Below are 12,148 nucleotides of genomic sequence, written 5' to 3'. Positions count from 1 at the left end.
ATAGTTCACAGACTATATTTGGTGCCATGGATGATGCACCTGGACTTTTTGGTATTAACGTTTTTAAAGCCATATGGAAGTTACTATCATGATCTTGTCCATTCTCCCAAGGCTGCAGGTGACCTAGACTCCTGGCCTGGTTTGTGCACTCGAGTGAGGAGAGAAAGTACCTTGCCCAAGCCAGGGCTCATAGGGAGGGTCACAGTAAATGAAGGAACACAAACAGGTTTCATTAGTTTTATTTCTGTAACCTTTAAATCATACCTCACAAATTAGATTTTGTCACAACTGGATTTAGCAGAAGCAGAGAAATCAAGTTCACTATTTTCTGAAACACTGACACAAAAAGGGGAAAGGAACAAATGACTTAGAAAAGGTTTTCATAAAAAAACCAGAAAAATCCCTAAACAAAAGCTAAATAATCATTAAGTTTAATTCTAATTGGTAATGGGTTTTATCACAATTAGCTGGTAATTAAGGTTCTTGCTTAAGTTCACAAATCTTTCCCTAAATGTTACGGATCCTTTGTTAAAGGATAAATGGATGAACTCAGCAGCACTTCATAACATAGCTAGCTGTTGGAACATTCCATAGAAAAACGGAAAATAATTTTGTAAGGACATGATGGCAACCATCAGCAGCCAAATTCTCAGACTCTCCAATTACCAAAAGTATATACAATTTTAGTGTAGAAAAATAAGTCAATTTTATAAAAGTAAGCTTTTAGATTGAAAACACCCCCTTTAACAGGCACAGAGATACTGAAAAATAATAGTTCCTAAAGAGCTCACTAAATAGTTTATGGAAAGAAAAACATGCCCTTACAGTTCTTAAATGCAGTCAGTACTGGGACTCTTCAAAAACAGGTGATACACATGCCCTCAGCTGCTGGCCAGGGACTGGTGGATAGGTGGCTGAAAGCAGCGAACGTGTTCCACGGGCGTGCTCTCTCCATCGCCCGACTTCAAGTACTTGTCCAAGATAGTGATTATCTCATCATTCAGAATCTGGAACTTGCGAATTCTCTCCACCATCTTCTTCAAAGGCTACAACAGTTAAAATTAGGATGTTTTACTAATAACAGTTATACGTTTATTCTTCATGTGTCAAAATGTCAGGATTTTCATATTTTCTCAGAAAAATTATAGCAAACTATTGACACGTACCATCTCATTAACTATTGGACCGATGAATATATTTTGCAACATTTCTCTGTTGGTTTCATGCTACTAACTGTAGATTCATTTCTAAAACTTAACAGACCTATTTAGTCAACAAACAGGTATTAAGAACCTATAGGACACCTCCTAAAAGCCAGGAATGTAAAGATGAAGATAATATGGTCAATGGGGAAAGACCAGTAAACCTAGTATAACACAAGTTTTAAAAATTTCCAGTTATTGTGGACAGGATGCTTTGACAGACCTTCATGCTATAATAGAACCGGATAAAAAAAACACAGGCACTGCTGGTTCTGTCTATGCAGGAAGTAAAGCAAAAGCCAGGACCTCCTCAGGGATAGATGCCACCAGCAGCAGTGGGATGAGGAGACACCCTGGGCAGTAAGCAAGGTGGACTACACCTGGACTCTCTCCACGAAGCCTGGACCTCTCATTAGGCTAAAGTGGTCCCAAGTTGGTAATAATTCTGGGAGATGAACAGTAAATGAAAATCCTAGGAGAAAACCCTATCAAACAAGAGCTGCCAAATAAATAAAATCCAACACACAGGGACTTCCCTGGTGGTCCAGTGGTAAAGAATCTGCCTTCCAATGCAGGGGACACTGGTTTGATCCCTGGTCAGGGGACTAAGATCCCACATGCCGCGGGGCAACTAAGCCTGCACGCCACAACTACAGAGCCCGTGCACCTCAACTAGAGAGTCTGCATACCTCAAACTACAGAGCCCACGCACTCTGGACCCTGCGTGCCACAACTAGAGAGAGAAAACCCACATGCCACAACTAGAGAGAAACCTGCACACCGCAACGAAGAGCCTGCATGCCGCAATGAGAGATCCCGCGTGCTGCAAAGAAGATCCTGCGTGCCGCAACTAAGACCTGATGCAGCCAAAAAGAAAAAAAAAAAAGTCCAACGCAGTGGAACATTTCAGAGTTTTAGATACCCCTCGAGGCCTCAGATACTAGAACTAAAAAATAAAGAACATAAGATACATTAAATGTGTAAAGAAATAAAAATTGGAAAAAATTCCATGAAGAAGATAAAAGTATCAATTACTACCAAGATTTGAAGAAGAACCAAGTCAACATTTTAAATATAAACTAATGACTTTCGAAAGTAAAAGCACAGCAGGTCAGACTGAGCTGAAGTGAGTTAGTTAAATGAAGACAGTACTCTGGGTACAGCCCAGAGAGCCAAGGAAAAGGAAATGGACACCTCAGTTCTCCAACTGTAAGGAACTGAATTGAGCCAACCACCTGAATGAGTCTGGAAGCAGATCCATGACCAGAGGCTCCAGAAGGGAGCACAGCCCTACAGACACACTGATAGTGGCCTTGTGAAACTGTAAATGGAAGACCCAGCTGAACTGTGCTGTACCTGACTTCTGACCTAGAAAACTGTGAGATATTAAGTGGAGACCAGATAAGTCCGTCTAACACATATCTAACTGAAGTCCCAAAATGGAAGAAAAACTAAAATATTTGAAAAGATAATGGCAGAGTATTTTCTGGAATTCAGTTACAAAGAATCCATAAAACACAAAAAGATCTTTAAAAAAGCCCCAAACACACTTTAACTACAGTGAAGGGAGCCAGAAGACTTGAAGGGTATGCCAATAATCTGAAAATGCAGATCTTACAAGGCTCTATAATTTGAAGTAGGTCTACATACCTTGAAAATAGAAGGAAAATGGAACCATTAGTATTTCAGTACCAGACTCCTTTACTTACTAATTCTATTTAGATTCATTTGGGGAGTGAAAAGAAAGCTTCAGTTGTCCTGGCATGAGAAACATTCCCAGAAAAACGACTTACAATAACTAGAAAGTATCTTTTTTTTGTGAAACTTCCACATACCACGTTTTTGATAATTTCATCTTTGCCATCATGTTTTTGGACTTTGAGTAGATGGTAGCAAAAATCCAGTACAGCAAAGCGCCGCTGTTGCCCAAGAAGCACAATGATCATACAGCCAGCCCAGTGGAGCCCGTCGCCAAAACACTGCCTGGGGACAAGAAGCGGTAGGTAGGATGAGTGATCAGACTCCAGCAACCAGACCACCTGCGCGCCCCGCCCGGAATGCTGAGCAGAGGTGTGTCCCTGGTAAACACCTCTTTGGGGTTCCTCTGGCACACTGTGGCTCCTCCAGGAAGAATGAGTTCATGAAGTTGCGGCCCTCCTATCTAGCAAAGTGCACACCTGACTTGCACAAGTTTCCATGAGTTCAGAGAACTCCAGAAGCCCAGCCCTGAGGCACTTGCTGGGCCTCAGGCAAGAGCCCCCACTTGAGCAGCTTTATAGCAGCTCAGCAATTTGGGGGTCCGTTTCCAGAGGAAGGTGGTCCCCTGTGTTAGCCCAGCGCCAGGCTCTCTCCCCCACCCCGCCCCGAGCACACGCGCTTACTCGACTGTAAACTCGTGTGTTCCCACAGGAATGCAGTAGACAAACTGCATGGCGCTCCACAGTCTGTGAAACTCGACACAGTCATCCACGTGCATGACCCCATTGCTGGGCAGGGGCCCACGCCAGATGGGGTCGTCCAGAAAGGTCCGGATCCGAGTCAGGATGACTTCAAACATGGACAGGCCACAGCAGAGGCGCTCCTTCGTCAGCAAGTCCCCCTCTCTTGCTATTGCAATTTGCTGTAGAAAGGACAAAATGTCACGGGCATGGCAGGAGGCTGGAGTGCCGAAACTAAAGTACTCCGGTTTTGTTTTTGACTCACTGGAAACTATCCCAGCTTGCAGAAGAGGGTTTTTAGAAATAAGCATCAACAAAGTAAATACGTCAGCTATTACCCATATGTCTTACCACACTAAACATATTGCAGAGTTGAGAACTGTCGAGTACAGCTGTTCTTAATGGGGGGTGATTTGTCTCCAGAGGACATCTGGCAATGTGTGGAGACATTTTTGGTTGTCACAGCTTGGGGTGGGTCTAGTGGCATCTAGTGGGTAGAGGCCAGGGATCCTGCTAAATGTCCTACAATTCATAGGACAGTCCCCACAACACAGAATTATCTCATCCAAAATGGCGACAGTGCTGAGGTTGAGAGACTCTGATGTAGCTGGCCTAAGTTCACGGAACTCCTCTCTGCCTTCTCTTCTTAAAAACCTATGAGAAAGCCTTCTTTGTGAAGGGATGGACGACAAAAACAGCGACGTTTTCTGTGTCTGTCTCACGTGCCAGGTGATGTTCTACGTCCCTTCCACGTGTTAGCTCATTCAAACTTCCCGGCCACCCTGTGACAAGGTCCTGTTACGAGCCCCACTTGAGACACTGGGGCCTGAGCGGCTGAGTGGGCTCGTCGCCCCTCACGACGCTTCAGGGCTGCGTCTCACCCAGAACCCCTGCTCTCAAGCCCCAGCCCCGCCCAGTGGCCTAACGTGGGGGGCCCAGCTCACAGCAGTGACAGCAGCCCCAACATGCGTTACCTGAGGGGTTCCCAGTCTTTCGATGAGAGGGACAAGATGCAGTGGGGCGTACTTTGATTCTAGTCTTTTCATTTTGGCATCAAGTCTCTCTCCCTCTGCAGTGGAAAAAAATATTTTATACTCTATTCCTTTGTATGAATAACAACTGCACAAGTTTAATTTTGTCAAAACAAACAAACAAAAACCAACCAAATGAAAAATGTTTAACATTACACATGTAGGTTCTCTTTGAAAATTCTTTTATGGAACTGGCTCATTAGCTATTTTAACTCAGAGAATTGATTTTCTGTTCAATATTCACTTTTAAAAACTTATTGAAAAATCCAAATGTAATCAAAAACAGAGCACAGTACAATGAATCCTCTGTGCCCATCTGCTGCAACAATCATGAGATGGGCACTCTTGTTTCATAGATACCCAACACCCCTGCTTCCGTGCTATTCTGAAGCACATCCAAGGCACAGCATTTCAGCCCTAAATACTTCCGTTATTTGATACTCATTTAACTACATTATGTTACCAACTACCCCAGGTTATGACTGAACAGGCAGGAAACTCAAACAAAGCTGGCCTGTAACTAACGAGAACTCCCTGGCCACACAGACATGCATCCCTGCCCTGGTCAGAGGACTGGCTCACCTTTCACATGGACTCTAGGTAAGATGTTCTGGAAAGGGGCTGCGTGCAGCAGGTCACATACTTCTTCTAAAGACTAGAGCAAAGAAAATGAAGGCTGCGTTAGGAAGCTTATCTCACAGCAAAAATGGACCAAGAAATCAGGCGCTGAAAACAAGGCACGTCTTTGGCATTTAGTGTAAATTAAACACTGCAAACATCACTGCCCAACAGGAGTCTCTGGGATGATGGAAATGTCCCCTGGCTGTGCTCTTAAGGTAGTTACCAGCCACATGTGGCAATTAAGTACTTGGAATGTGGCTGAGGAACTGAATTTTCATTTTTACTTACTTTTGACTAATTTAAACAGAGACATGAGTAAACCCAGCACTGAACGTGGCCGTATTTACAATTTTGCAGCCCTCCGTGCAGAGATAGGAAGGAGATGCTTCCTGTGTAAACAGCGCAGAAGGCAGAAGGAAGGGGCAGCGTCAGCGATTCCCCACAGAGCCCAAAACAAGGTTCTGAGCAGTTGCTCTGAGCCTGTTGCTGGATCACCAACCCCTTTAAAGAGGCAATAAAACCCCACGCTACACAAGACCTCCAGAACAATGCAATGCAGGGAGAAAGTTTACTTCCAATGTCACAGGGGTTGCAGAACTCCTAAAAGCCCAGCATGAACCCAAAGATGGGCAAGAACAGGGCGCCCTTCCCGAGTCCAAGGGCCCGTAAACAAGGGAAAGCTCCTTAGACCGCGGTGCGTTCACCTCAGGGCAGAAAGGCGGAAGACGAGAACGGGCTCTCATGCCTCCTACTCTACACCCATCCTGAAACCTTAATAAAAAAAATTGTTACAGAAATGGTTATCAGAGAGTCAAAACATACTGACTGATGAGGGTTTCCCTTCTGAGGATCTCCCCAAAGATGAAAGCAAGGCTAAGACCAAGAGGAGGAAGAGAAGGCTTTCTGTACCCATCAAGTGAGGGTCCCATCGTCACCTAACGTAAGCCCGGTGCAGCAGCCAATCAGCCACCCCTGCTCCTCCAGAACCCCCCAGAGGGAGGCTGACCTCCACCCCGTCTCCTGCGCCCAAGTCCAGCAACAACACGAGTTCTTCACGCAGCATACACGTGACGGGAGCCCCTCTAGGCCAGTGCACACAGGACCTGGTCCCCAGGCCCCCTGCACTAGGAGAAGGAGGCGTGGGGGCCGAAAGAGGACATGCTTAAAGAAGGAAGGCGTCAGACGGCGACGGCACAGCATGCAAACACAGCATGGGGGCAATGTCCGTGGAGTGCCACGCAGCTACGAGAGGCTGAGGAACGTCACCACTTAACTGATGCGGAGTGATCTCCAAAATATATTTACTGTCAAGTGAAAAGAAGCCAAGCGGAGACGGGCGATCAGCCCATCTGCACCGAGAGGGTTGGAGGGCATCTGGAAGGGGACTAACCGCAAGAAAGTGGCCGGGCCAATGGATGGGGGATGGGAGACTTTGATGAGGGAAGAGAGCTGCTGGGTGGAACAGCTGGGGCAGAGCCACACAGATGGAGGGCTCTATAGGTGGTAAAAGCACCTGCCTGCTGGCAACACCACTTTTAGAGGGACCACTTGGCTATCAGTGCAGCTTCCAGGTGTCAATGACAATGAACTCAAATTTCTGCACCCAAACCAAGCCAGAGAAAGAGGGAGAATGGCTATAAAATCCAGTATTAAAAACAAACAAGCAGGGCTTCCCTGGGGGCACAGTGGTTAAGAATCTGCCTGCCAATGCAGGGGACACAGGTTTGAGCCCTGGTCCAGGAAGATCCCATGTGCCGCGGAGCAATCAAGTCTGTGCGCCACAACTACTGAGCCAGCGCAATGAGAAGCCCTCGCACCGCAATGAAGAGTAACCCCCGCTCCCTGCAACTAGAGAAAGCCCGCGCGCAGCAACGGAGACCCAACGCAGCCAAAAATAAATTAAATAAAATAAGTAAATTTATTTAAAAAAAAAACAAAAAAACAAGCAATCTAAAACTATTCTGAAACAAAAAGTTCAGTAAACACACACACATATAAGCTAAAAAGAACTACATCACCAAAAATTTCAGGTTGGGCTTAGCAGAATTTAAAGAACGAAACGAAAACACCCTTCTTCAGAAAGGTAGACGTATCTATCCAATGCAGAGGTTCAGAGTAAGATCAACACTGTTGGTTACTGAACCAAATCTTGGTGCCAGCTGGGGCCACCAATACCCTGGGGGCCTCACCACAGGCTCAGTGCCCCCTGCAGCTGGGTGACGGTTACCCCACTTTTCTAATGTGGCAATTTGAAGAACACATCTACGCTTAACATCTCCATTTATATTAATGGGAGTCCATACAAATGCCAAACACAGTTTATTACCACTTTCCTTGGAGACACCAAAACAACCACCAAGGAGAGATCAGTGTCTGGAATCTGGGTTTGATGAGATGGAGTGAGAAGAGCCATGCATCTTTCACCTTACAGAGTCCCACCCTGGTACTGGAAAACACCACCCCTTATTTCCAAAAGGACAAATGCAAGACCACAAAATTCCAGTCTGGGGCAGGGCCTGGGAGCAGATTTGCCCAACACAAAGAGTGTGGCTTCTTGCCACTGCCATAAGGTGCACTGACAGGTGAGGGGGGGAAGGAGGAAGCAAAGGGTGACGGTGCACAGAGGGCAGGAGGGGGTGGGGACAGAGATTCCTGCAGGTAGAGCCACCGTGTCCAGGGGCCACTCATGGGCCACGGTATCTGCAGTGAAAAGAAAATGGCACTCAACTGAGTTGTAGGTGACCTTTTATTGTTTCAGAAACATCCATCCACTCATAAGCCAAAGTTTGCTTTAAGATCAACTGATTTAATGTCTTTCCTAGATGCCCAGCACTGTACTTGTCACTCAAGGGAGCCCAGTACAGGGTGTAAACTTGAGACCCAGGCCCTGGTCTCAGAAGGGAAGAGACACCGGGGATCTGTGTCACCTGGGCGCCGAGGCCCAGCACTCACCTGGCTCCTGAGACCTGGAAGGTCCAGCCACTGTTGAGTCTGGTCCCCAAGAACTGCAGGGGGCCATCCAGAGTGCTGGACGCCTGGGAAGGGTTGGGGCGTGGTGCTTTGAGAGTGCTGGACGCCTCAGAAGGGCTGCACTGGTGTCCAGGGATAGACAACGGGAATTACTGAAGGGTCTGGGCAGGTAAGGATCACATCAGTTCCAGATTTCTCTTTCCCTACGTTTCTAACACAGGATCACACTCCTTCCAGAAGCCAACAAATGTCCAAGTGTTCCCTTTATGTGTGTGTTTCAGGAAAAGTCACTCATGAAGGGAATTTTCCTATATTAAATCTTTAAAATTCATGATGAGTGATTACTATTTAAAGGAATTTTCCCTAACTTATCTGGTTGTTAAAAATTCACATGTAAATACACATGAAAGATAAAAGATTCAGTTCTCCCTCAGCTGTTCCTGGAGTGAGGCTGCCCTGGACATCAGCTCCTCAGGGAGCCGCCCGCCGGCCCTGCACCACCATTCCTGCTGCAGGGGAGTGGGGGCTGGGCCGAGTCACAGCTAGTGGGACAGTGAGGGCCTGGGAGGTGCCCATCTCTGGCACCACATGGAAAGGGTCTCCGGGGAGCAGAGTAGCAGAGGGGAAGCCAGAAGATGCGGGTCCTGACCGGAGGCTGTACCCTGTACCCGACCTTGGGCTCCCTGACACGAGAGCCAACATATTTTCTTTTTTGTGTACCTGGGTGTAAGAGGGCCAGTCCAGTGGCTCAGCCCCTACAGGCCTGGCAGTCTGACTGCCACGCCCTGCACAGTGTACGGGCACCCCAGCCCCAGTCACTGCAAAACACGACCTTGCCTCTGCCAAGCTGCCAGGGCCCCGGAGACAAGAGACTGCCTTTAAGAAGTAACAGAGAAAAGATCTCCCCAGACGGAGCCAGAAATGCAAAACAATTCCCATCGAAATGCCAATATGCTTTTTCAATGCACTTGGCAAGCTGATTCTAACACTTTCAGAGCAGAGCAAAGATCCACAAAGAGGGAGCATGCGCTTGAAGAAGAAAAAGGTCAGGAGCACGTCCTGTCAGGTGTCAAGACTTAAGTTAGAGCTACCATGAGTAAGACAACGTTTTAGAGGCCACGGACAGACACACAGACCAGTGGAATGAGGAAGAAAGCCAAGAAACAGACCAGCACATCCACAAAAAGCTGAAGGATGACAGAGTGACACTGCTGACCAGCAAAGAAAGGAGTCTTCCTTCGGCCACTGGAGGAGGGACAACTGGTTACCCCACAGAGGACAAAAGAACCTCATCCACATCTCACTACACACAAACACCAACTCCACAAGGAGTATAAACTAAAGAGAAGCAACACCTAAAACCCTTAGAAGAAAATATGAAAGAATATCTTTATGACTCCTAGGGAGGAAAGGACTTCTTTGAAGAGATACAAAAAGTGCTAACCATTAGAAAAAAGAAAAAAAAAGAGAGCCTACATTCAAATTCAGAGTATCAGTTTACCAAACATCACCACTGTTAGAGTGGAAAGACGAGCCAAAAACAGGGGGAGGTATTTGCATTTAAGTGTGACATACAGAAGATACACAAATTGTAGTAAAATGGACAAAAGATACAAACGGAGCATTTAACAGGACGGGAAGAGGCCAGCACCAGGGAAGATGCCCGGCTCTCTAGTCCTGAGGGAGAGGGAGAGTGAGGCCACGCAAGAGTCCATGCTACACTCACCAAGGCTCTCGGTGCAGAACTGTCAGTTGACGTGGTCTACAGGGGACAGAGGGAGAGGCTAAATGACACCACCAAGAGGCAATCAGTGGAGAAAGTGGGTGTCCCACGTGTGCTTTCCTAGTGGTGGTGGCTCCCAGTGTTTGCTTTATTATGCTGTCCACTGCAGTAGGCATGGGGCACATGCAACTATTTAAATGTAAAAAAAAATTCAGCAAAATTTAAAAATCAGTTCTTCACACGGAGCCACATTTCGAGGGCTCCACAGCCTCAGCTATGGAAATTTCCATCATACACAATTCCCCTGGGCAGCAGTGCTTTTACCTTATGTGTATATCACATATGTTAATTTAGATGCAGCAAATACTATATAATAAGACATTCTTAAATGATGAACTGCATTGCATTTTTGTTTTCCAGTTGTAGGGAACAAATTCAAATTAAAGTCTAAACAGTCATGAGAAAAGAACGGTGCTTTACGATACTTGCTCCTCTTCCGCCACTAAATAACCCCACTGAATCAAGCATCTAAAGCTCGGCCTGTTCCATCACTTGTGGGGAGGGGGGCTTGGCGGGATGCGGGGCGGGGCAGGGCAGGGCACTCACCAGGCTCTGCTCTATGAGCAGGCAGAAGAGGATGGCGTTGCCTACCTCCCGTAGGTTCTGGAAGCACACCGTCTTCAGCTCCGCATACTCAACAATGTCCTTTAGCTGGTGGTGGAAGAACTCCAGGATGCCTGTGGTGGCAAAGAATGAGTGTGGGGCTGGGGGAGGCTGGAGGGGAGGGAGACCCACAGGGAGCAGCCTGGGGTTCACGGCCGGGAGCACTGAGCATTCTCACACTGCCATCGTGCCCACCAAGGACATGGCCGCACATCTCCTGACCCCAGCACCTTCCCTGCACTGGTGGTTTGTCCACCACCTGAGTGCTGGGCCTCAGCTCCAAAGCCTCTTTCTCTGTCAACCCTGTCCAGGCATAGCTTGTTTTACTGTGCTTCGCAGATACTGTTTTTTACAAATTGGAGATTTGTGGCAGCCCTGCGTCAAGCCAGTCTATAGGTGCCGTTTTCCCAACAGCGTCTCCTCACTTCATGTCTCTGTGTCACATTTTGGTAATTCTTGAAATATTTAAACTTTTTCATTATTATTGTATTTGTTACGGTGATCTGGGATCAGTGATCTTTGATGTTACTATTGCAAAAAGATCACAACTTGCTAAAGGCTCAGATGATGGTTAGCATTTTTTAGCAATGAAGTGTTTTTAATTAAGATATGTATGTTTTATAAGGCATGGTGTCATTGCACACTTAATAGACTACAGTATAGTGTAAACATAACTTTATATGCACCAGGAAATAAAAAAAATTCATGTGGCTTGCTTTATGGCAATATTCACTTTATTGCGGTTATCTGGAACCAAACCTGCAATATCTCCAAGGTCTGCCTGCATCTTCAGAGGAGGCATCACGTCGCAATAAATGAGAAAGACCACATTGTCATCTCCAGCAGAAGTAGAAAAGGTATTTGGTAAAATTCAATATCCCTTCACAGGCACAGAAGGGAATGTACGTAGTCTGATAAAGGACATCTACAAAAACCCTGTAGCTAGCTAGTGTCACACTCAGTGGTGAATCTGCACACCTTCTCCCAGAGCTCCAGAGCAAGACAACACATCTTCACCACTGTCCTGGAGGCCCTGGATGTTGTAATAAGGCAGGAAAAGACACAAGGCGTAAAGTCTGGAAAGAACTCAATCCATCCATTCAATGCTGATGCAGTCAAAAATCCCCAAGCTGACTCCAGAATTTACAGTCATGCAGAAGACCTAGAATAGCCATAACAACCCTGAGAACAAAGTCAGAAACTTAAATGACTTCAAACCCCTCATTCCGAGAGGTCAGGCCCTGAATGCCGTTCGGCAAGGACCCCACAGCCTTGCCTGCCTGAGAGGCCATCCTTTCCTCTCTGCGGTCCCCCTGAGACGGGCACGAGAGCGCAGGGGCGCTCCCAGCAGATGGCACTATCTACACGGCAGTGCCAGGCCAGCTGGGTGAGGACATTCAGAGAGCAGCCCTGAAGTCCACAGCTCTGCCCCAGACCAGCTTTGGATTTGGCCTAAATGGCCTGTCTCTGACATTTAAAATATCCACCTCTAGTCAGGAT

General features: G+C 46.8%; 1 protein-coding gene across 3 annotated transcripts in view; it reads right to left on the bottom strand.

Annotated features, from left to right (window-relative positions):
• Positions 1 to 276: 276 nt before the first annotated feature.
• The window catches only part of CYFIP1 (cytoplasmic FMR1 interacting protein 1), a 95,624-nt gene continuing 83,752 nt past the window's right edge, over positions 277 to 12,148 (bottom strand). For 2 of the 3 annotated variants that reach the window (XM_061182978.1, XM_061182977.1), the window contains exons 26-31: positions 10,592 to 10,722; positions 5,254 to 5,326; positions 4,615 to 4,709; positions 3,584 to 3,822; positions 3,038 to 3,185; positions 277 to 1,046 (exon numbers count right to left, since the gene is read on the bottom strand). In XM_061182978.1, coding sequence (XP_061038961.1) covers positions 882 to 1,046; positions 3,038 to 3,185; positions 3,584 to 3,822; positions 4,615 to 4,709; positions 5,254 to 5,326; positions 10,592 to 10,722 — 851 coding nt within the window. In that variant the 3' untranslated portion in view covers positions 277 to 881. The remainder of the gene's footprint in view (positions 1,047 to 3,037; positions 3,186 to 3,583; positions 3,823 to 4,614; positions 4,710 to 5,253; positions 5,327 to 10,591; positions 10,723 to 12,148) is intronic. The other variant, XM_061182976.1, reaches the window with a different exon arrangement.

Source organism: Eubalaena glacialis, chromosome 1 (assembly GCF_028564815.1).
Source record: "Eubalaena glacialis isolate mEubGla1 chromosome 1, mEubGla1.1.hap2.+ XY, whole genome shotgun sequence".
Classification (NCBI taxonomy): Eukaryota; Metazoa; Chordata; class Mammalia; order Artiodactyla; family Balaenidae; genus Eubalaena; species Eubalaena glacialis.
The sequence above is the reverse complement of the archived record's forward strand: the minus strand, read 5'-3'. Positions and strand labels throughout refer to the sequence as shown.